The sequence below is a fragment of the Parasteatoda tepidariorum genome, chromosome 6 (assembly GCF_982258835.1).
Source record: "Parasteatoda tepidariorum strain Cologne lab strain chromosome 6, Ptep-v5.0, whole genome shotgun sequence".
NCBI lineage: Eukaryota > Metazoa > Arthropoda > Arachnida > Araneae > Theridiidae > Parasteatoda > Parasteatoda tepidariorum.
This window is the reverse complement of record NC_141760.1, coordinates 81,520,853-81,546,329: the sequence shown is the minus strand read 5'-3', so window position 1 is coordinate 81,546,329 and position 25,477 is coordinate 81,520,853. Positions and strand designations below refer to the sequence as shown.

At 27.9% G+C, this 25,477-nt stretch overlaps 1 protein-coding gene across 1 annotated transcript in view; it reads left to right on the top strand.

Annotated features, from left to right (window-relative positions):
- The window catches only part of ssp3 (SCAPER domain-containing protein short spindle 3), a 63,341-nt gene that overhangs the window by 28,498 nt on the left and 9,366 nt on the right, over positions 1-25,477 (top strand). Inside the window, exons 12-24 of the mRNA XM_087166098.1 lie at positions 914-1,054; positions 2,639-2,740; positions 3,758-3,811; positions 5,823-5,965; positions 6,835-6,916; positions 10,199-10,354; positions 12,803-12,904; positions 14,401-14,531; positions 16,267-16,332; positions 16,990-17,229; positions 17,313-17,436; positions 19,000-19,211; positions 20,177-20,323. Coding sequence (XP_087022224.1) covers positions 914-1,054; positions 2,639-2,740; positions 3,758-3,811; positions 5,823-5,965; positions 6,835-6,916; positions 10,199-10,354; positions 12,803-12,904; positions 14,401-14,531; positions 16,267-16,332; positions 16,990-17,229; positions 17,313-17,436; positions 19,000-19,211; positions 20,177-20,323 — 1,700 coding nt within the window. The remainder of the gene's footprint in view (positions 1-913; positions 1,055-2,638; positions 2,741-3,757; positions 3,812-5,822; positions 5,966-6,834; positions 6,917-10,198; positions 10,355-12,802; positions 12,905-14,400; positions 14,532-16,266; positions 16,333-16,989; positions 17,230-17,312; positions 17,437-18,999; positions 19,212-20,176; positions 20,324-25,477) is intronic.

Here is a 25,477-nt window from a genome sequence, read left to right as displayed (position 1 = left end):
TGATTAACCGATCGATTGATTATTTACTTTTTTTTTCATTATATATTAATATATAGTGAAAGAATCTTGTTTTTTGAAACGTTTTTTAATTGCGTGCATCAATTATCATTTTCCATCAACCTTTTCGTAATTTAAAGTACTTTAATTGAGGACAGTTTGCAGACTTTTTGATACTTTTCGGTACTCGTAAACGAAAAGTCACCAAGAAATGTAGACCTTCACCAACTTTTTTAAAATTATTTTTATTTTATGTATTTTTTAGACACGTACAAATTAAATAAAATAAACAAAAAGATTGAATTTCCTTGTGCCTGGTTAACCCAAAAATACCATTTTTTGTATTTCAAAAATTAAAACATGAATTTTTCTGACATTTTTCGAATTTTTATTTATTGAAAAAATACGTGTTGAGCTGAATTATTGCTTTTTAGAAAATGAAATTTGGAAAATTATTACTATTTGTAGATTTTATAACAGTATTTGATCTCATTTATAGAATCGTGATTTGATTATTTATTAAGGTGGAGTAATATTTAATTTGTATCTTCCACACCATTTTTAATTTGTATGAAACTGGTTTGAAAATTTAATTTATCAACATATTCTGATATTCTTTTTTTTTTTAAAAAAATAATTATCGATTTGCAAATTTTTTGTGGTTTTCAACTTTCATTTGTAGTTGCAAACTTATTTTAGTTTATATTATGAATAATTTTTTTGCATTATTCTACCTTTTAGAATGATTCTTGTTTGGTATTTGTTGTTCTTCATAAAATAAAATTGTGTTATTGTACAAAATTTAGCTTCCTTTAAGAGTAGTTCTATTTGCTAGTTATTTATGTTTCCTTTGTTACTTTTGCTAGTTCATTAATAAAGACAAATTTTCAATTAATCTTTTTTGTTTTCTTTTTAGCGGCTTGAAATGAAAGCTCTTATTGAGGAGAGACAAGAAAAGCAGCGTATTATAATGGAGCAAAAACTTCAAAAAGCTAACGAAAAGCGTAAGAAAGAACTGCAGAGAATTATAAGAAAGGCTCATGATGAAGAAGAAAAAGTCAGTTTGAGTTTAATAAGTTTTTAACTTTTCATCAAAATAACATTTTATTATTTAAACAGCAGTCTTTGTCATTACTATCTTAATAGAGTTTTTCTAGAAAAAAAAAATTCAAAATGTTTACAAAAATTAGATAAACCATTTATTTCTCAATAGAAGGATATTATTTTTTTGAAATTTTCATTATTGTTTTATTATAAATTGTTCCATAACTTTGTTTTTCATTTAAAGAAAAATCACTATTCAATTTCCCAATTACCAACTGCTGATTTTTAACATTGCAGTGAAACATGACCAAAGTTTTGTTTGTAATTTCTATTATTAAATCTAATCTACTAACTTATGCTATATTCCTTATGCTCCTTCATTTTTTAAAACCCTATTTAGTAAATTTCTTAGTATAGGAGGGACATAGTATTAATTGGTTGCTATAAATAATACATATTTAATATTTTTTGTAGGAAAAATATTTCCCTGTCCCAATGCTTTTATATCCTGCGGAGGGTCCAACCTACTTTAATCAGTAATTATGGATAGGTAATAATTAATGTAACTGAATGAAATAGCTCATAAACAATAAGAACGGTTTCTATTGAAAACTAAAATAACAAAAACAGTTGATCCATAAAATGATTCCGAATTTATCTTGATATTCCAAAATATGTTTAGAATTAACCATATAATAATATTTAATAATCTGATCGATAATAAAAGCTTATAAAACGAAAAACGATGAGCAAGAGAGCAAAGTGAAAGTGAGCTATAAACAAGTTTGCCGATACCAGCAAAACTCAGAATTGCCAACGGCGCAGCCCCCTGTTTTATCTGACCAGATTGGATAAAACTAAGTATATTAGCATATTTCCAAACAATAATTAGTTTTTCTCCAAATTATAGTTTTTTAATTAATAATTTTTATTTTTTGAGCTAAAGGGTTGAGCTCATTAATTTTTTTAAAAAGAATATTGTGGTTATTAAACATTTATTTTGATTAACAAGTTATTTTGTTATTAATACAATTTTGAAGTCAATAAGATCAAATTTATGCGGGTGAGGATTTTTCACTGAAAATAATAATCTATATATGTTTTAGAGAATCTAATTGTGCTGTTCTATTTTACAGTAGTAATCTTGCAAAATATAATACGGCCCGATCTGGAGATTTTCATGGCCATGTGAATTAGTGTAACCATATAAATTAACAAAATGTATCAAATGAGTTGGTTTACAAATTAAATTTTTATAGCATTATGAAAGTTTCCATTTAGTAACTATTAAAAACTTATTATTTTCTGTTATTTATTTCCACATGTCACTAATTATAGTGTTTGAAATAATTTTAAGATAACAATTTTTTTTTAAACTGGCTCATTTTTTTTGTTAACTTTGTATACTTAAATTTTTTTCATTCTGATTATTGTTAAATTAGTTTTTTACATAAATTTTTCATAAAATTCTTATTATATTTTTTCTGTTATGTATAATGTAAAATTGATAAATAAGGTGATTACAAACATCTAATGACTGATTGTATTTTCTTGTTTCTTTTATAAATTCTTATTGCAACTCATGTCACTCATCTAGGTGAATGAAATAGCATTTATTAATTCCTTAGAAGCTCAGAATAAAAGGCATGATCTTATTTCTAAGGAGAAAGATCACGAAGCTCGCTTGCAAGATATTCAAGTAGGTTTCTTTTCTTTTCTTTTTTTTGTAATCCATTATATTTTTTGTGCCAGATGTTATTTTCTTTTCGTACACTTGTAAATGTATTCAGAGTTATTATTTTAAAATGCATTTTGTTAAGTTATATCTAGGTAATTCCTTTATTATATAAAATTTACTAATGTATAGAATATTTTGTTTGTCATTAAGAAATCTCACTTCAAATTATAAAAAGCACTGTTCCAATGCAAATATCAAAATGCTCAAAATTTAAAATTAGTCCTATCAACGCTACATTATATTAGGCGTATCCTACTGACAGGAAGTTAGCAAATGTGGATTTCTAAAGATGTTAATTTTTAAAATGCCAACAACAATTAATTTCAATAAAGAATCTGTCAGCATTTTTTTTTCTTAATCTCAGATTCACTTTTTTCAAAAGTAATAATAAATAAATAAAATAAATAACTGTGTAATATTTTTATAATTTTTGTGATTCATTTCCAAAAAAAGCTTTTAAGCAAGTATTTCTGGTTTTTCAAAGTATTTACTTGAAAAAATTGCCCTTTTTTTTTGTTTTTTGTTAATAAGAGGGAAAATGAAAAGAAAAGTGTATTTCAAAATATATCTTTTAAGAAACATGTTCACAAACTGTCATAGGATTAAACTTAAGTATGTAAACAAAATTATTTAATATGCAAAATTTCCTAAAGTCATTGTGATTATCATAATTAGTTTAAATTTATGCAACAATAAAGAAATTCCAGATTATAAAATATTCATAACTGTACCATCATTTTCTTTAAAACTATTTTTCATCATTATTAGCAGATATTAGAAATAGTAAAGTTGGAAGTTCTGTAAAAAAAGTTAAGATTTACTGGATCCTCTTTTATTTTGCTTAATGCAAGAAATTTATATTTAAAATTATTAAATAAATAATCAATTCTGAGTTGATGTACTTAGACAATTTCACAAAATTAGCATTTTTCAATAGCACCTCTTTTATGATTATCTGTTTAATATTTTATATTTTAGGAAGAGAGACAAAGGAAGCAAGAGGAAAAAGCTGCAAAAGAAGCGGCTGCAGAGGTCTAATTTTTCTGAATATTTTATGTGTTGTGCTTTGAATTATTTGCATGAGTTTATAAAACTCAGAGTAAATTAATTTGAATGTAATAAAAATATTAGTTTAGTTTTTTTTTTCGTGAAGCATATTTGCTAATTGGTAAGGTTTGGCAGAATTATCTATGTTTTTCTGTGCATTTTGGTACTTTTAAATCATAGTTTTTCTGTGGATTTTTTTTTATGTTAAGCTCAGACTGTTAGAGTCTGGATTCTGTTTTTACAATCTTCTACAGTTATTCTATTTACAATACCAAATAAAGTTTTAAATTTTATGAACCTTCTCATACTTTCTTCAGACAATTTTGGAACTCTAAGCTACAATTTTCCTGCATCAAAAAACTATATTTCTGCATGTTATACATTGTAAAAGTTGTGCATTGCAGGGAAATTTCTTAACAATTTAACCTTGAGGCTCAGTGTTCGGAGGGTTAGAGAGTCTAGAGAAATTTTGATTCTTAGTTGGTAGCAAAACTACATATTTAAACTAAAACTAATTAAATTTCCATTTATTAATCATATGTTGCCTATTCTGTATGTATGCACTGTGTGGATGGATTTTTTTAAAAAAAAATATTTCTTTGAAATTTTTAAATGTATCATAAATATGAATCGTAAGTATTTTTTTCATAAATTATTATTTTGCATCATAAAATTAACTCTTAATGCATCATTTGCACCATGTAAATGGCATTGTACTCTCACATACTGGGTCAAACACAAAGACTTCAACTATTGCAAATTCTCCATAGTTTCAGAAAATATTTTTCCTTATGGAACCAAGAATAATGTATTTAGATTTCAAAAAGAATTAAAATTTTTTTCACCTACGAACACAAGTAATTTAAACTAATACATGTAAGGTCTTATAGATGAATGCTTAAGCTCCTATGTTCTTATAAATTTTTTTAAAAAATCTGTTTGTTTAAAAAAAATTGTGCTTTGGTTCATTACAACTAAAAAATTAATTTGTAACAGCCTCAAATAGTTAGTCTCTATGAATGCAGTACCTATTGCTGTAAAAATTGTTTCATTATTCTTATTTTGCCATACTTCCCATAAATTTAACTAAATAATTACTAAATTTAACTAAAATTCATTATAATTAATATTATAATGAATTTTTTTAAATATTTTATAACTGGCGTTGAACAGCTGACACAAGTTTTGGGTTTACGACTACTAATGTTCAACTCTATAGCCTTGTAATTTTGAACCCATTCTAGAAAACAAGGGAACTTCTGGATCAAGTATTGGGAGAAATTTGCCTTCGTGGAGAATTTTATAATTAATTATTGTTATTATATCTGGTGGGAAATTAATACACTTTAAATACTTTCGAACCATTAAGGGTTGACATATGTTGCAAATGCACTAAATGTTTATGCATATTATTTTATTAGGATGCAGGACAATCTTACTCTAAGTATACTGTGATAGAAAACTTAATTCAAGATTCGGGTATGTGTACTGCCAAGATTTACACAATATATTTCTGCTATTAAATGCCCTGGTTAGTGTCAAAAAACAGTCAATATGTGCTTTTTATATTTATTATCAAAACATAATAATAAAACATAACAGACTGAAATGAGAAAAACAAAGATAATATTCATGAGAACTAAAAACAAAAGGAGCTTTCGAGATGTGCTCCTTCCTTTCCTCGTGAGTGTATCAAAAACAACTAAACAAAGAATATTTTGATTGGCGTCGGATTGTCTCCGCCGTAATAGAATTAATTCGTAACGTACTGTGTTTTATAATATTTTTTTAATTTATTTATTACGCATTTAATGAAAGAAAAATGTCAATTGAGGTAAAGAAATAAATCTTTGAAATTATTTTGAAAAGTTGCATAATGTGCTTAACAACCAAGTGATGAAGAAAGAAATTTACAAATATTAATAATAAATTATAAATATTTGATGTTAATTATTATGTTGATGTTTATCAAATGTTTTGTGTATTTGATCTTTAGGAGCGACGAAAAATTTTAGAGGCTGAGAGACTTGCTCGCTTGAATGAAATGCAGGAGAAAAGGAAAATGCGAGACCATAAAGTTGAACAACTCTTCCTTGTTAAAGAAAAAGAAAGAATAGAGTTGGCTAATCAAAAAGCTCGGTAAATGAAATTTTTTTTCTGCTTACATTACTTTTCCCAAAAAATTAATGTTAAAATACTTTTTAGCATTTTTTTTTTGTAAAATATTTTTATTTATTTATCTTGCTTTTAGTGATGTTGACTTGTGTTATTGTTGTATTAAATGCATTTTTTAACTGCAAAATAACTTGGGTCCTCTTTGGACCATTATTCATGAATGTTGGCTCAATATGGGTTCAAAGGACCATTATTTTTCCAATAGTGGCTCTATGTCGAATCACCCGATATATTACAACCACTTTACAATCAATATCAGCCCTATATATGGAATTATCAGATTCTCTCGATATTTTAAATTCATTATTAAGCTAATATAGGCCGGACATAAGTCAAATAGGCTCTATATATGCCATTCTGGGACCAATATTAAAAAATAAGCATCCCAATATTGGTTCCCCAAAGGTGCATATTCTTATAGGGCCCATGGTGAGGCAATTTTGAGCCCAACTGGGGCAAAAGGAAAATTATTGCTCAGAGGAAGTAAGGTAGTTAAAAGCAATGAAAAAATATTCTATTAAGATTAAACAGTTGCTACAACTTTTAACTTGAGACTTTTAACAACTTAAAAGTAGTTATTTTAGCTTTTGCATCAATTTAAACAACACTTTGTTAGGTAGTTATATTTCAATATTCTGTTCATCTTTATTTATAAAAGTTGTTTCTCTTAAATATGAACTGATTATATAAATTTCTCTTGCTACTTCTTTTTTTAATACTTTTCAGAACAACTTTTTTGACTTGATCTTGGTTCTACTAATCTGAGTTAATTCAAGTCTTTATAGTTAATTTTCAACTTGATGTGTAGCATTCACTTTTTATTTTGTTTACAGGGATAGAGAATTAAGAAAATCTGCTCTTAATGCACAGCAGCAAATTTCAATAGAAGAGCTTCAAAAGAAAATACAACTCAAGGTACTTAGAGTTTTACTTTATTTTTGTAAAAATAATGCTTGAAGTATTTTTTTTTTTACAACAAAAAATATGTTCCACACGAGCAATTTGAGCAAGTTACAGTCACCCCTCTATATAAAGACCATCGTGAGGTTATGTCATAAATGCATAAAAATCTTTAAATAATAACTCATAGCTAAAACAAATACTTGACCAATTTTTATGAAACAATGCTTTACTTTAATAATAATTTGCAACTAACAAAAAAACTTATATTAACCCAACTTTTCTTTTCTACGTTAATCTATAAGTAAAAGTACCGTATATTCCGGCGTATAATGCGCACTTTTAATACAAAAAATAACATTGGAATTTACGGGTGCGCGGTATACGCCGAATATAAAAAATTATAGATTAAAAAAATTTAAATACTATAGAAAAATACTTTGATTTTAAAGAAATAACATACCTTTACCTATATACTTTATAGATTTTCGTTATTACATAAATAGTTCATTATATTCGTCTTCCGTTATTTCTTCAGGCACGTCATCACAATCTGTTTCGTCTTCATCATCTGTGTTACCCTCATCCATAAATAAACAGCCATCTTCTGATTCGACCAGATTATTTGAAATACTGCATTTTTTTAATGATTTTCTAACCATCTCAGGCTTAATTTCATCCCATGCTTTTAATATCCATTCGGACACTCTTTCCAAACTTGCATGACGCATATGTCCTGCTTTCGTAAAGGTTTTCTCGCCCTCCAACATCCAAGTGTTCCACTGTTTTTTTAAATTGGCTTTAAATGGTTTGCTTAAGCAGACGTCCAATGACTGAAGTAATAGTGTCATTCCGCCCGGAATAACTGCCATATCGGTGTTAGATTCTTTCAACAATTTTTTTTGTATTATCTGTAAGGTGGGACCTAAACATGTCCCACACTAAAAGGCTTTCTGGCTATCTATTGATACTAGACGAGATATTGCACATGTACAATCCAAATTTTCGTGCGCGTTATACGAAGAGTATATCTTAAAATTTAAAAAAAGTTATTAGAAATTATGGGTGCGCGTTATACGCCGGGGCGCGTTATGCGCCGGAATAATACATTATAAAAAGAAAGGCATTAAAAATAATATGCTGGCCGTTGTTTACGATAGAAAACATATTTCGAGATTACTGCACATGTTTTCATTCAATAATACATCACAAAAGTGGGCTCACATTTCATTAAGAATGTAAGTACAATTTTTAAACAGGAAAAATATAATTGAGATTTTTATTCTATCCTTTGAAAAGAAAATTGTATTAATTTGAAATGATCATAAATTATGATCGACCACCTAAAGGAAGATTGGGGTGACATGTCCCTCTTTTTTTTTATTCAAAGGTGTTATACACTATTTGGAAGAAAGTGACGGGACACAACAGTGTAACGACATAAACCCATATTTATTAAAATTAATAGGAGGTAGGGCCTCCTTTAGCTGCGATCACAGCTGCAACCCTTCTGGGCATGCTTTCCACTAAATTAGCCATAGTGGCAGGAGGAATTTCCTTCCAAATGTTTAACAGGAAGTTCCATAGTTCATGCTTACTTTTGGGGAGTGGGGTGCAGGCCCTCAACCGACGGTCCAATTCATCCCAGATATGTTCAATTGGGTTAAGATCAGGGCTCTGCGCCGGCCACTACATGTGTTTAACGTTGTTGTTCACATACCAATCAAGAGTCCTTCTTGCAACATGGGATCTTGTGTTGTCGTCTTGATGCAAGCAATCATCCATACCGTTCATTGCCCACCAGGTAGGAAGGACATGATTGTCGAGAATATCATAGTATCCATCGGCATTCATCCTACCATCAACCTTCACCAGTGGGCCAGCCCCATACCAGGAGAAACAGGCCCATACCATCAATCCTCCTCCACCTAATTTTACAGTTGTTCCGTCACTTTCTTCCAGATAGTGTATATTTATGGTGTGTTATTATCAAAGGAAATAATTATTTAAATAATTTCTTTGAAACCTTTTCTAAATTAATTATTTAATTCTGACCACAATATTAGAATGAATGGTTTCTGCATATATTCTAATGAGCATTAAAATAACATTGTCTATAACAGGGATGGGCGAACTTTTTGGGTCGTGGGCCAAAAATCTAGAGAAAAAAGTTTGGTGGGCCGAGTAAAAACTTCTGAAATAAAATAAAGTCAATTCATCATTGAGTGCATGTCACTCTACATCAACTTTGCGTTTTTTAGTTGCCATTTTGGGATAAAAAATTTTTACAAATAACTCAAAAAGGTAGTAGCCATTTTATACATTTAATAATTTCACCATTATTTACAATGACGTTGTATGTGTGCAACCTTTCCATACGCAGTAAATTATGTTAGAACTAGAGCCGGCAGAAAAATCCGTTCGTTGGAACTTAAAACGCGTAGTCAGCCTCATGTGAAGTACAATTCACCTATATTAGATTCCATATGTCTGCTCCTCGAGAAAGACAAATACTAGTTGGAGCTAATCTACAGCTATTCTATAAAGAACTTTTGCTTTCAACATTTTACCAGTTAAAGCTGTTTGTGCTAACTATTTTGATTAATTTATGTTTTGTAGAACAAAAATAGAGAAAGTGAAAAGGTCATCAGTACTTTGTAAAAAAAGAAATCAACAAAAATAGTTTTAAACAAAGTAGATATATTCGCCACTGATCGTCTAGTTAAAATTCTGTCCGCGGGCCGGATAAAATCTTCCGGCGGGCCACAGTTGGCCCGCAGGCCGTAGTTTCCCCATCCCTGGTCTATAAGAATAACAAATCACTGATTGGGAGGATCACTGCATTGAGGGTCACTGTATAAGGGAGTCATACTTAAACTGTGTTTATATTTTTTATTAAGTATTTTCTTAAAAGAATATTTATGGTTTGGAATTTGTAGTAAGTAGTTTCAAAAACATCCTAAGAGGCCTCAATAAAAATGTATGCTTCATTTAGTTGCGTAAAAATTTTACAGGATGCAACTGTTTTTAAAAGTTTACCGCTCACAAAAAAGAAGTTTACTTAATGCAATAATTTTCTAACTATTTTATTTGGTTTTATAAAACAATAAATAAATATTGAGAAGTTCCTTATAAAAGTTTATATTTTATTTAGAATCTTTTACGGATTATTATTTATCTGAACATTTATATGATTTTGAAATTTTATTTTTGTAATGTAGCAGATTTCAGTATCTAAGTTTTGTAATTTACTTATTGTTTAGAGCAATTAATGAATAAGAAGTAAAAATATTTTAGCAAGAAGAAAGTGCCCGTCGACATGAAGAGAATATGGAGCAAATACGCCAAAAAGCTTTCGAACTCAGCATAAGAAGATGTTCTTCTAATAATGATGATGTGCCTCAACCTGTGCCTTATGATACTAAGAAGATCTGCACCATTTGCAATGTTTTGGTATAAATTTTATTTTGACGTAACTCTGTTAAATTTTGGAAAAAAAAAATTAACAGTGCATTGGAGTAGAAATTGAGGAAATGTAGTTTTTGATCCACGAAACCAGTGACTAAAATATTTTACTAGTCCATGCATACTTTCACTTTTTTGTGTTAGTTTAAAAACAAACAAACAAAGAATATGGTTAAAACTGTCTTAAACAAAACAAATTAATATGATACTCAATATTTAGAATTTTGTAAACAAACAAATGATTACGAAGACAGTAAGTAAAGCTATATAAATCAAAATTTTGTTATTATGCTTTAACAAAACAGGTTAAATGGTGCATATGAACAATGATACCTTAAGTCAAACATATTAATATATTAAAAGTAAAAGAAAAAAAATTTGAAATTAGATAAAAGAAAAATAAATAGAGTTACTATTCTGATCAAATAAGCTATACAGGGGTATTATCCAGAGGTTCACTGATTCTTATTTCATCTTATGGTGGGCCAAGTTGGAATGTAGTGGTTTGGGAAAAATGCACAATTGTTAATTTACAGCCCTGTTGCATATAACATAGCATAAAACTCTCAGAATAAAAATGATATAACTTTACCAACCTCAATTTCTGAGATAAATGCAAGTTATTATCATAATATAAGCATATATATATATATATATACATATACATATATATATATATACATATATATATATATATACATATATATATATATATATATATATATATATATATATATATATATATATATATATATATATATATATATATATATATATATATATATATATACACACAGTGAAACCTCCTGTTATGGACACTCCTGCAAAGCGGACGCCTCTCAATACGGACATATTTTTAATTCCCCGGGAATCTTCTATGAATAAACCATTACGAACATTCTCCGCAAAGCGGACACTCCCGTAACCGGACGCGGACAGTCATTTTGGTCCTGAAGCGTTTTTTATCTCTACAAACCGGACACTACTTTTTCAAAATAAATTGCAAGCTAAAGAAATGCAACTTTTCACCATTTTTAAAGCATGTAAATAAAACTTTTTGCCTTATCCATAACTAAAAATATTGTTAAGCTATTTCACCACCGAAAAATCAATCTTTCTCCCGTCACTTTGCCTTATCTTTGTAAAGAAAGGAGAGAAAATGGTACTGCACTCCTGAAATAATTCTGACATCGGCATCTTTTGATCTTTTCATCTGAACCACACAAGTTATGAGACCCCTCAAGTTGAAATGACTTCTCTCAATGCTTCTTCCCCATTGAAAATTTCTTTAATTTTCTTATCAATTTGAAGACTGTATTTAACACAACTGGGGTAAAAGAAAGAGAACAGAAGTATAATCTTTGAGGTGTTTATATAAATGAAACATCTATTCAGAAATTCGATAGCTGATCAATTGTGAATAATCATCTCCATAGGTTCTCATGATTTACAGGTATGCATTACTTTTTTTTATGTGAATCATGGGAGGTTTATTTTCCAAGAAGGTATTAACCATGTCCCCTATCAAAGGATAAGTAGATGTAAGGGGATGTGAACCTAATAATTGAAACGGACTGAGGACAGTACGCTCTTATTTGGTATCATATGTCTAACTTGAGTATCTATGCTAATAGGAAAATTATATTTATTTATCTGTAGCTACATCCAGAATTATGTATTTATATCAAACTTCTTTATATATTCTTTTTTATCTTTCTTATTGTTTAAATAAATATTCCTGTAGATATTTACAGTATCGTTATAGATATTATTTAATTATTTCTACATCTTTGAGAATATTTTAAAAACAATTTACGGTGTTAAATTTCGTTATTAGGGTACCCTTCCCGTAAACGGACAACTCTCATAAACGGACAAATTTTTTGATCCCATAAATGTCCGCTTAACGGAGGTTTCACTGGTTTCACTTATATATATATATATATATATATATATATATATATATAGATAGATAGATAGATGTATATGGCACTATAATAAAAATAAACAATGACTATAAATTGAAATAAACACTGTAATTTTTAATTACAATAGCAAATGGATAACTCTTAAAAAACAAGTAATTACTAAACCTATATTATTGCTCATTTTATGTGAGTTTTTAATGTCTTTCTTAACTATTATTGATTATTGGTAGGAGGACACGTAAACAATTGTTATTTGCTGATATGCACTTGAATTCACTGAGTTATCCTACTATTTCTTTTTCCCTTCAAGAAATTTCATTTGTTTTTTGTTAAAACTCTTCTTACTTAAGAAAAAAATATTGAACTTGAAATATGAATGGATTATCCATGTGTATAAAGTTTTCCTGAAATTAAAACTGGAGTTTTGTAATTTAATTGGCCAAAATGCTGACATATTTCTGATTGAATCTTACTATTAAATGCTTAGATTCTTTCTATGATTTTACAGATTGGCTCTGAAGTGTATTTGCTTAGTCATCTTCATGGAAAGAAACATCAAGAAGCTGTTAAAAATCAATATCAAGGCAAAGACCCATCATCTGAGGAATTGGTAATTTATGTGTTCAACTTAAATAATTAGATACTTGAAATATGTGATAATTTTATTATTTTAATAGTTTCACCTAATCCTATAAGTTAAGTTACTTCCTATAATGTGTTTTACACCAGACTGGGTTTTTGTGAAAATGTAACTATTGTTCCTAATAAGCATACTGTTTCTACCAGCTCCAATTCATTTTAGTTTTGCCACTAAGTCATGAAATAAACATTTTTCAGAAAGTATTGCTAAATATAGTTCAAAAAATTTGCGTTTGATATTTCCTTAACAATGTTTAAAATAGTGCTAAAATATAATCAGCGCAAAAAAAAAAAGAAGGATGCAAAATTTAAAATACAGTTTAAAAAAAAAGAACATGAAACAAACAGATTCAATTTGCATAATGTAGAATATTGTCTGTTATGAACCAAGTATATGTTATAAGTTACATTTTATATCAAATGTGTACCTTAAAATATTTGCGAAATTAAAAAAAAATAAATTAGAATGTGAAATTTAAACTGATTTGGAGGAAATAAATTTTTTTTCTCCACATTGGAACCTTTAAATGGAACAGAATGTAAAGTTTATATTGTAATTACAACACTATAAAAGAATAAGTTTGATTTAGGCCACTTAATATGGTGACAAAAGAAATTGATTTTTTGCAATTATCACAAATAAATTTGCATAATATTTTTTTTTACTCTTCAAAAATTAAGTATATTGTTTTCGTATTAGATTTATGACCAAAAATTATATTTGAGCTGTATATTTTATAATTTTTATAGTAATGTCTTTATGAAAGAAAATGTGTACACTGTGAAATTCATGAAACAAAGTGCTAAATTTAATTATCAATATTAAGTAATAGTTTATTATACCTATCATAAAAAAAATTACTTTCAATGTAGTTTTTTCCCCTGTAGAGAACCAAACGTTTTAACATTATTTTTACAGCAGATTAGTTTAGACAGCATTGCTATAAAACTAGTGCTTACTTAGGTAGTGATTTCTTAATTTTTATTTTATTTTTATCATTTATTTTTATGGTATCTGCTACTTTGCATCAAGCATTAAAAAGTTTTTATTTCTTTTTATGCACCGTGAATTACTTACAACTTAAATCTAGTTTTGGAAGTATATGCTTCTAGCAGTGCAGCTTGTTTAAAAGAATTTTTAGAATTGCTATCATAAATAAAAGAAATAATGCCACAAGAAGCTTAGATGCTATTGACTTATATCATTTAAATAGATAATTTGAATTATTAAAAATTGTTTTAAATTAAATGAATCTGTATTTAATTTTTAATTCATTGTTTATTATTATTTGTTTATTATAACTTTAAGAGTTACATTATTGTTATATTAAACAAATAATTTGTTCAAAAGAAAATCTAAACTATTTGGTGTAAATAAATTTACATAAAGTGGATTTTTTCATTTAATATCTAACTTATTTTGTGTTGAAAAATGTAGTTTTTTTATGCTATTATTTTTAATTATAGGAACTATACAATCTTAAACACATAGTTGATGCATCAACTGATCAATTAGATCCAAACATCGCTCTAGACAAGGAACGACAGAAAGCGCTTAAAAAACGTTGCAAAAAACTCCGTCAGAAAATGAATAACCGGTAATTTATCTTCTATTTATGATAAATCTTCTATTTATTATAAATCTTCTATTTATTATAAATCTTCTAATTATTAAAAATCTCCTATTTATTATATATCTTCTATTTATTATAAATCTTCTATTTAATATAAATCTTCTATTTATTATAAATTTTCTATTTATTATAAATCTTCTATTTATTATAAAAATTCTTTTTATTTTACTTTTTGTATACTTATATAAAACTATATAACAAAACTATATAACAAAAAGTTATCCATCAATCTTTTTTGTAATTCCTTTATATTAAAATAATACTTTACATTAGGGATATTGTATATACTTATATGACCATAATTCAGAAATTCTGGGGTTCATAGAGCCCTGATTGTCTGCTTGTCCTATAATGGAAGTGCATAGAACAATTTTGATATTAACTATAAATACAGCACTGCTATATTTATGTAAACATGCATTTTGTGTACTGTTTTGTTTAATATTAAAGAATGAAAGCAAACTCAATGTAGAAGCAAACCATAAAATAAAATTTTTCAACATTGGGCCCAACATTGTGGTCCACAAATTTAGTGCACATATTTCATTAAGTAAATATTGTTTATCGGAAGCATTTATATTCTGATACTTTCAAACTTATTTAAAATTCTTTTTATAAGTGTTTTTCTTCATTTTATATTTTACACTTTATGAATGGGTTGGTCCCTATATTGCAAAATCTGCTATGCATTTTTACTAAAATTCAATAATTCACAGTGTCTTTGAGTATATTGAACTGGAAATTGTGTATCAAGAATGTTGTAAAATGTTAAGGAGTGGGGTCTACAAAAAAAAAAATCTTGTTCAAAAGGGGGTATTTTAAAGAACCCTTTACAATGATGAGGATGATACAGCTGATACACTGAAGCAAAGTGAGATAAATCAGCTATTTTACATCAAACAAAATGCCAAGTCTGTTGAGACTTTTTTTTTTTTTTTTGCTGTACCATCCCTGATAGATTAAATTTTCATAAGATTAAGCTCTTTTGAATATCACTATCTTTAAAAACAAAGAAAATAGACTTTTTAAAAGTTTAGGATTTTAATAGACTCTAGTTGTTTAAGTATGAAAAAATATTTACAGATAATATGAGATGTTATTTCATTCCATGATGAATATGAGATGAAATAAACTGATATCAAAATTTTTGCCTTTATGTTTTAATTATTAAAAAAATAAAAAACCCGGGATAGAATTTTACTGCTGAATTTACTTTAATTAAAAGTTTTTTAACATCTAATTACTTCTCTTTTATTTCCCCAGAATAACTTTTAATGCATAAGCTTTCTTTAACTGAATTTTAAATATAAGTTATATTTTTTGAACTACTATTGTAAATCATAATTTTTCTGTTCCAAAAGTTTTCTTTTTTTGAAATGATTTCTAAAAGTATGTGTTTTTTTTAAAAAAACTTTTTATGTTGCTTTTTACTTTGAAATAAAGATGCCCACTATTGCATTTTTTAAGAAATAAATTTCATAAATTTGTACTCTATAAATAAATTTCATACTCTAATAGCTAAATTGAACAAAAAAAAATAGGGATGAGGCAAAAGATTTAATATTTGATATTATGGGGCAAGAATTGAGTCTAAACTTATTTCGAAGGTAAAAGTATCTATAAATTATCATTTATTACGAGTTATGTGCTTTAAATTTATTGTAATATATTTATAATTTTTTTTATCTACTCATCTTAGTGGTCAAGATTATGAATCAGAGTACCTTAAAACAGCTACTCCTGTAAATTCCAATGTGAAAACTAAGTAAGTTTATCATGTTTTATTGCCATCTCATTTTATTCCATTATGTCTGTACTGCTAACAAGTGTTTTGCACTCTACTCGCTTTGTTCTCTACACCCGTAGTTGTGCCTCCTCCTTTATTTTATTTGAAAGTCATAATTTTCAATAAATCTCTCTCTCTCTCTATCTATCTATCTGATAAGCTTAACCTGCCTTGTTTTATTATACTTAAGTGCCAAACAGAACTCTGATTTTCTTGAATCTCTTAGTTTCTAAATTAAAAAACTAAAATAAATAAATGCGATAAGATTATGCAATTTTTTTTTCTTTTTTTACGTAGTACTGTTTTTGAATATGCAAATGCTAATTTTATTATTTAAGAGAATATGATAATAAATCTAGCAACAAATAATACATTTATTTTATAGTAAAAAAAAAAAATTTAAAATGATTTAAAAAAAAATTATATAAAAATTTTTGCTTGAGTTATTCTAATTATTAGACCAGTAATTGAAACTTAATAATCCATGCAGTGCTTTAAATACTTTTTGTAAATAATATTTAAAATTTTTCGCATTTTATTTTGATTTATGATATTTTAGCTATGGTTTTTCTTGGTATTTGATGATATTAAAAAAAATCTTGTTTTCATTTTATTGATAATTCTCTACACTTTTAGAATGGAGAGAATCATGAATGATATCAAGAAGTTATTAGCTCAAAATGAAAAGAATTCACCCCAGTCAAATTTATTTACATCAATGGAGAGATGTTTGAATGAAATTGATTCTCTGCTAAAAAAGAATCTATTGAACAATCGAACAGCATTTCAAACCGCTGGTGGTGTTACTGCTTTAGTAGATCTGTATAATGTGATTTCAAAACACCAAACTGAAAACAATGCATTTTTGTGTAAAAAGTAAGTGATTTTCATTAAATATTCTAGTTTATAATTTTTTTTTTCAATATTGAGTTTTATTCTTATATTTTTATTATTTTCAGAACTATTAATCATCTGAGCAACACCACTGAATCTCTTATTGATAAGTCGCATGATCTGTGTAAATATATGCTCTTCAGCAACAAAATTGGCAGTCTTCTTGATTTACTTATATTTAGATTGAATGTGAGTTATTTGAAAAATTTTCTTTTGATAGTTCATTTTTTATTCTTATTTGTGCACCTAAAGTCATTTGATTTTCATACCAGATTTTTAAACTTCATTATAATTAAAATTTATTATTAAATTTTATGATAGATATTTTATTTTGCATGAACCATGTGATTTGAAGTTACTGTTTTTCTCCACTTTTCACCTTTTTTTTATATTAAAAAAGAAAATATTTGCACAATCTTTTCAGTATTCATCCCTGTTCAAATTTAAAAAAACTGAAAAACAATTTTAAAAATTTTAACTTTCATTTAGGAAAATTTTTTTAAAAAGTAATATCTCTATTTCTTAGACAAAATATTTGTATTTAAATATTTATGTGTTAATTTTTGTAGTTACAGTCCTTAAAAAAATAACCTTTATGCCTTAAAAAATAACAGTGAGCAAAATTCTGTTGTAGTTCATTAGTATATCTTTCTTAGTTTTTCCTCCTTTACGGTTTCACTTAAATTAGATTTTGCTTGGAAATTTGTGATACTCTTCAAACATTTTAGCCTTAAGTCTAATCTGATTCCTCAGTTAAGTTGCAAGGGCCGAAACCAAATGAGCAAATGTGTTATTTAGGAAGGGAGTGGCTAGGTCACATCTTTTTCTCAGTTTTGGAAATTTAATTATTTACATTATTTCTCATAGTCTTCAGAAATATTTTAAGCATTTTTCAAGGCATTTTGATATTCTTGCCTTTCTTGGAAAAACATTTTAAGTAATTTGCACATTTAGTTAAGCGTATGATAATATTGTATTAAGGTTGTAAGCACAAATGTTTCTTTCAGAACTAGTCATTTAATGGGATATTGATGGCCTACAGTGCAAAGATACACAGGTTTTTGCGTTTTTTTAAAAATGAATTTCATATTATTTATTACAATTATTTATTACTATTTGTTTATCAGTAATTATGTTTCTTTTTGTTATTCTGTAATAGACTTATTTATTGAATTTTTAAATTCAATTAAAAGAAATTGCGATTGGCCAGATACCTCGAAGGTCAAGCCTGCTACCGCAGACTAGTTAGATGATGTTGATGGACTGTTTTTTGGCCCTACGGGGGTTTTAATTTGAAGACCTTTGGTTTAAGGCATTAGGTTCAAATAATATAATTTCTAAAGTAATTTCATTAAATTGAGTTAAAATTTATAAATTAAACAAACTTACTTTATTCCTATCTTAACCATATGTGTTTTCATTTTTATTACTAAGCTTATTCAGCATATTTAAATAAAATATGAAATTTTAAAGTCTGTTAACTTTGCTAGTTATTTTGCAGAATTTTTTTCACTCTTTTAACTAATTAATTTTAATTTAAAATGTATTTAGATTCTGGTTTTGAAATGGTATTAATTGATGTTAAAATAAATTTAGAAAAACAATGTATGAAATAAGTATCAGTTATTGACTTTTTCCTTGCACTGCACATGAAGCTTTGCATTTCCCTTTGAAATCTGTAGCGTTGCATTTTTTATTTGTGGTGTATTAAATAATAATAAATATTTACATAAAATTTGAAATTGTTTATAGCGTCTAATTCCTGATAACATAAGTCAGCTAATTGCCAACAGTATGACAAAAACTGGAGAAATGAACATCAAAGTTGATATTACTGCTTGGAAACTGATCCATCTTTTAACTGGGATTTTAATAAACCTGTCAGTGGAATACAGCTGTTCTAAAGATGATGAAAATAAAGACAAGCCTTCGGACTTCCAAATTCGGTTGCAAGATATGATAAGGTTTGGAATTATTATCCACTTTTGTTTTAGCTTTCTGATTTCAGATTACAATCATCCAAATTATTCACTTTTCACAAACTTCTAGGGGATTTAAGGCACATTATCAGAATTAAAATTGCATTGAAACGCATGACCAGAAATGTTGTTTTACCCCACTAGGAACCCTTCCCTATTAATAGCTGTTTCTTTGTGTGCTTCTATGTAGGTCATAATAGGGAAATACCCTTAGCTGTTGTTGATGACATTTTCAGGCATGGGTTCCTATGCAGTTTTAATCCTGATGGGGTGAACTAACCTCCCTAGAAGTTTTTAACAACATTTACACAACCGCCTGTTTTATATAACATCTTTAAACTTGCACATTGTGAGAAAATATAGACTTGTCACATAAGAAAAATATGTAACTTTAGGAACAAAACTGTTACACACCACAATTAGGCAATATCAAGTATTAGTATAAATGCAACAAAAAGTTTGTTCACCAGTGTTATACATATTGAGCATTTTATATTTATAAATTAATATATAAATTAATCTATTCATGAATTGATATATTTATAAATTAATAAATTCATTAAATAAAAAAAGAACCCCTTCAAAATATTTACTTAAAATGTTAACTTGTTTAAAAGAATGCAAGTTTGTGTTTTACTCACTATTGTCCGGTAAACCATGTATGATTCATCTTGTATCAGTACAGGTTAGAAAAAGCACCTCAGATATTGTTTTTCAATTTAACACATTGTTGAATTGAAAACTTGTTTTTTGTTACAAAATTTCAGTTAGTAAGCATTGATAATTTAGTTTATAGACATTTCTAACATTTAAATGTGAATTATTATGAATGCCTTAATGAATCAAACTATAAAGTATTTGAAAAGAAATATTGTTTAATATAAGAATATCTAATCTCATTGTAATTGTTTTTAATATTATTTAAAGTAACATTTTGTTTGTCTTTTTAGTTACATTGTAAGCATTGGCATCATTGATAAGCTATCCCAGTTCTTTAATAGCATTCAGATACCAATTAGTAATGAAGATGAGATTGCTGCTTTTCTACTTGAATGCATTCATTTCTTGACTACTCTTATCAAACTCTGTGCTGATTGGTATGTTTTGAGTGTTCAATAAACCTTTTCAGCTTTAACTAACCTTTTTATTTGGCTAATAAATTTTTTATCATTAATCCTTTTAAGTATTATTCTTTTTTTAAAAAAAATAATGATTTTTTATTATTAATACTTCATATGTTACTCTTGCTTGGAAAGTTATTATTGTTTTCATTTTTATCTTTTTGCTTGGGTTTTCTCAAAATCCTTAAGCCATGGAACCCTTTTCACAGAACAAAATGGTGTTGATCTATCGCATTAAAATATTTTGATATTTGTAGTTTGTAGTTTATTCAATTTTAATAAATAATAAATATTTTTTTTTTGAAAAATAATTATTTTTTATTATTAATACTTCATATGTTGCTCTTGCTTGGAAAATTATTGTTTTCATTTTTATCTTTTTGCTTGGGTTTTCTCAAAATCCTTAACCTATGGAACCCTTTTCACAGAACAAAATGGTGTTGATCTGCTGCATTAAAATATTTTGATACTTGTAGTTTGTAGTTTATTCAATTTTAATAAATTTAATAAATAATATATTATTCTTTTTTAAAAAATTAATTATTTTTTATTTTTAATCCTTCATATGCCTTCATATGCTCTTGCTTGAAAAATTATTATTGTTTTCATTTTTATCTTTTTGCTTAAGTTTTCTCAAAATCTTTAACCTATGGAACCCTTTTCACAGAACAAAATGGTGTTGACCTACTGCATTAAAATATTTTGATACTTGCAGTTTGTAGTTTATTCAATTTTAATAAATTTGCTAGTCTATTCTTAAATAGGCGTTGGAGCGAGATATCATTATAAATATAAACATTAGATCAGTAGTTGACTTACTCAATTTTAACTACAATATTATCCAGAATGCAAAAATCAAGTTGAACATATTAAAATGAATAACTAAAAAAATGAAATAATTAAAAGTTAATTTTTAAAAAAATAAGTCTGTTGAATTTAAGGGAAGAAGGAGATTGTTTTTGCAAATGGTAAATTTTAAAATGCTGATTTTAATTTTTTAAAACTGGAGATGGGTGTTAGGCAAACTTAGATAAAGTGAAAAACTTTCTGCCAGCATGAAATCTCAATTAAAAAGCTTTCTGCATGCAATTTATTGATTCTTGAAACTAATTTCAACCCTTTTGTTGATACCTAATTTTGATAAAATTTGTTCAAAATATTACAAAATTTTTTAAATGATTTTTTTAAAAGCTAGTATATTGATTTTGATACATTCCTTTTGCATATTTTTCTTTAAATTTAGCAGGTTTTTTTTTACAATGTAAAACTAGTTATTACTTTACCTTATTTTATCTTATGCTTGGTATTCTTTGTATATCTAAAATCTAAGTCATTCAGAAACATTTCAACAATACAAACATTTAATAAATATTTTCATAAAAATTAGTGTGGTCCATTAAATATTTGATCTCTGAAAGTCAAGCAAAATTTTGACTCCTTTTTTTTTTAATGAGTAATACTATAAAATATTCCGAAAACATGACAATTTTCTGCAAATGACTTTTGCACGTTCATGTTTATTATGCATATCTAGTGTTAAATTTGGCATCTAAAAAGCATCTATACTTAGTTTTGGGGGCAGCAGCAATATAGAGTGATATTACATTTTTACATTAGTTTTTAAATTTTGTTTATTTATCTTAATATTTGTGGCAATATGTTTTATTTTGTTTCTGAAAGTTTGCCCTATACCCCCTAAGTTAGAGGCCACACTTTGAGTAGCTTTTATTTAGTAAATTAATGCAAAAGTTTCTTTGTCAAGTTTATTCCTTTGAATTGAAAAAAAAACTAGTTACTTGCCAGGGGTCTGTTTAGAAGAAATTTGGGTCCGTTAACAGATCCTTCACAAAATATCTTTTCATAAAAACGGACCCTTCGCAAAATATTTTAACTTAAAATCGGACCCTTCACAAAATAATTTATCTTTTAATTGGACCCTTCACAAATTTGTTTATCTTCATTATTGTTTTGCTAATCGAATAAACAAGTCCCAGGAGGGGGGGAAGAAAGACAGATGTAAACGATGTTGTCTTCAGCAGATGCTTCTTCCTTTATTCGTCCGAAATGAATATTCTGCATATAGGCTAAATACCAAATATTTGTATGTTGCATCGCTAGTTTAGTAGCCACAATTTCTGTTTATTTTTTAAAATTTAATTTTTTTAATTATAATTTTACAGTGTTGAGCATAATCTTGTATGTCTTTATAATTTAAGAACTCTTTGAAAAAGTTTTTTTTGCAATAACGGACCCTAGTTGCACAAATTCAAAAAGCGGACCTTGGTTGAAAGAATGTGCCTTAACGTTTATTTTATATTCACAAATTGCGAGTAATTTTTTCACAATTTTACAAAAACGGACCTTTTACAAAATGTCTGGACAGACCCCTGCTTGCATAGGAAGCAACCAGGTTATATCCCAAACTGAATTCAAATTAACAAATTATTTACTGTTGATTCCTTAAATCTTTTATTACTTGCATTTTCTCATTGAACATCAAAATTCTCATTTTATTTTTATGCTTTTAACTTTCTAATTGTTAGACTTATTTTTATTTTATTTATACTTTCAACTGGTGGTTTCATGCATCAAATTTTATTTGATGGCAAAACAATGCATAACTGGAAAATTTTAGTGCAATTTTAACATTTTACTTTTTGGAGGTTTAAGAAGTAGACTTCGTTTTTACTTCATATAATATTCTTACAAGTATTATAATTCATATCTAGAATGTATTAATATTTTTTATTTGATTTGCGTATACTGGTTTGCGTGGTTCGTATATTACGAGCCCATGAAAATAATGTTGATCGGATTTTAGATAAATGACGAATAAAATAATGAATTGCGGATTAATAATTAATGCATTTATTAAGAACAGCGCATTGGTCTATCTCTATAGACGCAATGAAGCCAACTAAAGAAGTAACTTTTTTTTCTAATTAATGTAGGTGGCGCTATTAGTGCAACATACATACCAGCTTCAACATACCGGGCCACCTTGAAACATAGTTTCAAAATTTACACATAAATTGACAAAAATGAAAGTAAAATATTACACATATAATAAAAGATAATTATAAAAACTAATGCAACATACATGAAATTAAAAATATATATAATAGACAGATGTATAGATTCCTTGATGTAAACCGAATAACTATAACACAAAAAAGAAAAGTCTAAAATAAAGAAAGTTAATCAGTCAATAGGTAAAACTGACAGTTTGTGAATTTGTCTTTTAATAAGTTCCAGTCTCAGTTTTGACACTGACGACTCTTACCTTAGTTAATGACTCTTACTAGGGAAAACTTCTTGTATATGCCCCAATTTCCACTTCAAAGGTGGAATATTGTCCTCTTTAATGAGAACTAAATCATTAATTTTCGAGTTAGGTTAGACTCGCAATCGTTTGGGGCGCTGCTGTAAGCTGGAAATATACTCTTTAACCCATCTTTTCCAAAAATTCTGGAAAAGTTTTTGAGTCAACTGCCAAAGTTTTAATGGGGATATCTTTTCGCTCAGAAAGTTCTCTTCTGGTACTGAAGAAAGAGAGGTTCCCGCAAGGAAATGTCCTGGGGTAAGAGCTGAAAGTTCAGCGGGATCGTCCGACACAGGACACAAAGGACGAGAGTTCAAGCAGGATTCGATTTGTGCAATAAGAGTTAAAAACTCTTCAACGGTCAATTTATGGTCACCTATTGCTCTTTTCAAAGTCGATTTTGTGGATTTCACAGCAGCTTCCCAAATTCCTCCAAAGTGAGGTGCTGAAGGTGGGTTAAGGTGCCATTTAATTTGTTCATCGGCAAAATACTGATGGATGGTTTCTTCTTTTTGAAGAGATTTAACCACTCGATTAATTTCCTTATTTGCAGCAACAAAATTTGAACCACAGCCTGCAAATAATTCATTTGGTTTTCCTCTTCGCGCAACGAATCTTTTTAGAAATGCGATAAATGATTCAGCGGATAAATTTCCAACTACTTTGATGTGCACCGCTTTTGTCGCGAAACACACAAAAATACAAATGTACATTTCAACTGATCTGACTCCACGTCCAGATCGCGGTTTCACAAAAAATGGTCCTGCATAATCCAGACCAGTCTTGGAAAACACTCTAGAAGGCGTTACTCTTGAAGGTGGTAACTGAGCCATTATCTGTGTCGCGGTTTTTTCTTTTAATCGAAAGCATTTTATGCATTTCCAGATTTGCTTTTTTATAACTGATTTGGCATTTATTATCCAAAATTCATTGCGAATAACTGATAATAGTAAAAGTGTTCCAGCATGCAAGAAGGATTCATGATAGTGAATTATAATCAGATTAGTTAAGTGATGATTTTTCGGTAGGAGAATAGGATGTTTTCTTTCATTTGATAATTGTGTATTTTCTAACCTAACGCCAACACGGATAAGGCCCTCTTCATCCAAAAACGGATTCAAGGAGAGGATCTTACTACTCGAGGAAACTGGTTTGTTATTTTTTAGCTGTTGATATTCGTTTGGAAATACTTGTTTTTGGATTATCTTAACCGAAACGTTTCTAGCTAGTTTTATCTCACTACTAGTTAAATAACCATTTTTGCGATTGTTCGAAGATTTACAGTTCATTATGAAGCGGAGACACCAAGCTATAATTTTTTTAAACATAACATATGATGAAACATTGTAAATGATAGGAAAGTCAATAGGAGTTGCTTCAATCAAACACGATGTCTTTTTGCGTTCTTCTTTGAGAGCGTCTGTTGAGAGAGGGATTTCCTCCAAATGAGATATTTCACCACTTTTCATCCAATGCGGGCCTGACCACCGTAAATCAAAATTAACTGGTTCATTTGGGGGAAGTCCTCTACTAGCGCAATCAGCAGGGTTTTGACCAGAACTGATATGATTCCAATGCTGAACTGGAAGAATAGACTGAATTTCGGAAGCACGATTGGCAACAAACATTTGCCAACATGATGACTCAGATTTCAACCATGCAAGAACTATAGTTGCGTCCGTGAAAGCGTGTATTGCATCAATTTGAATATGTAATGATTCCAGGACTGTTTGTAAAAGGTGCACTAATAAAACGGCTGAACAAAGTTCAAGGCGTGGTATTGATATCGTTTTCAATGGCACGACTCG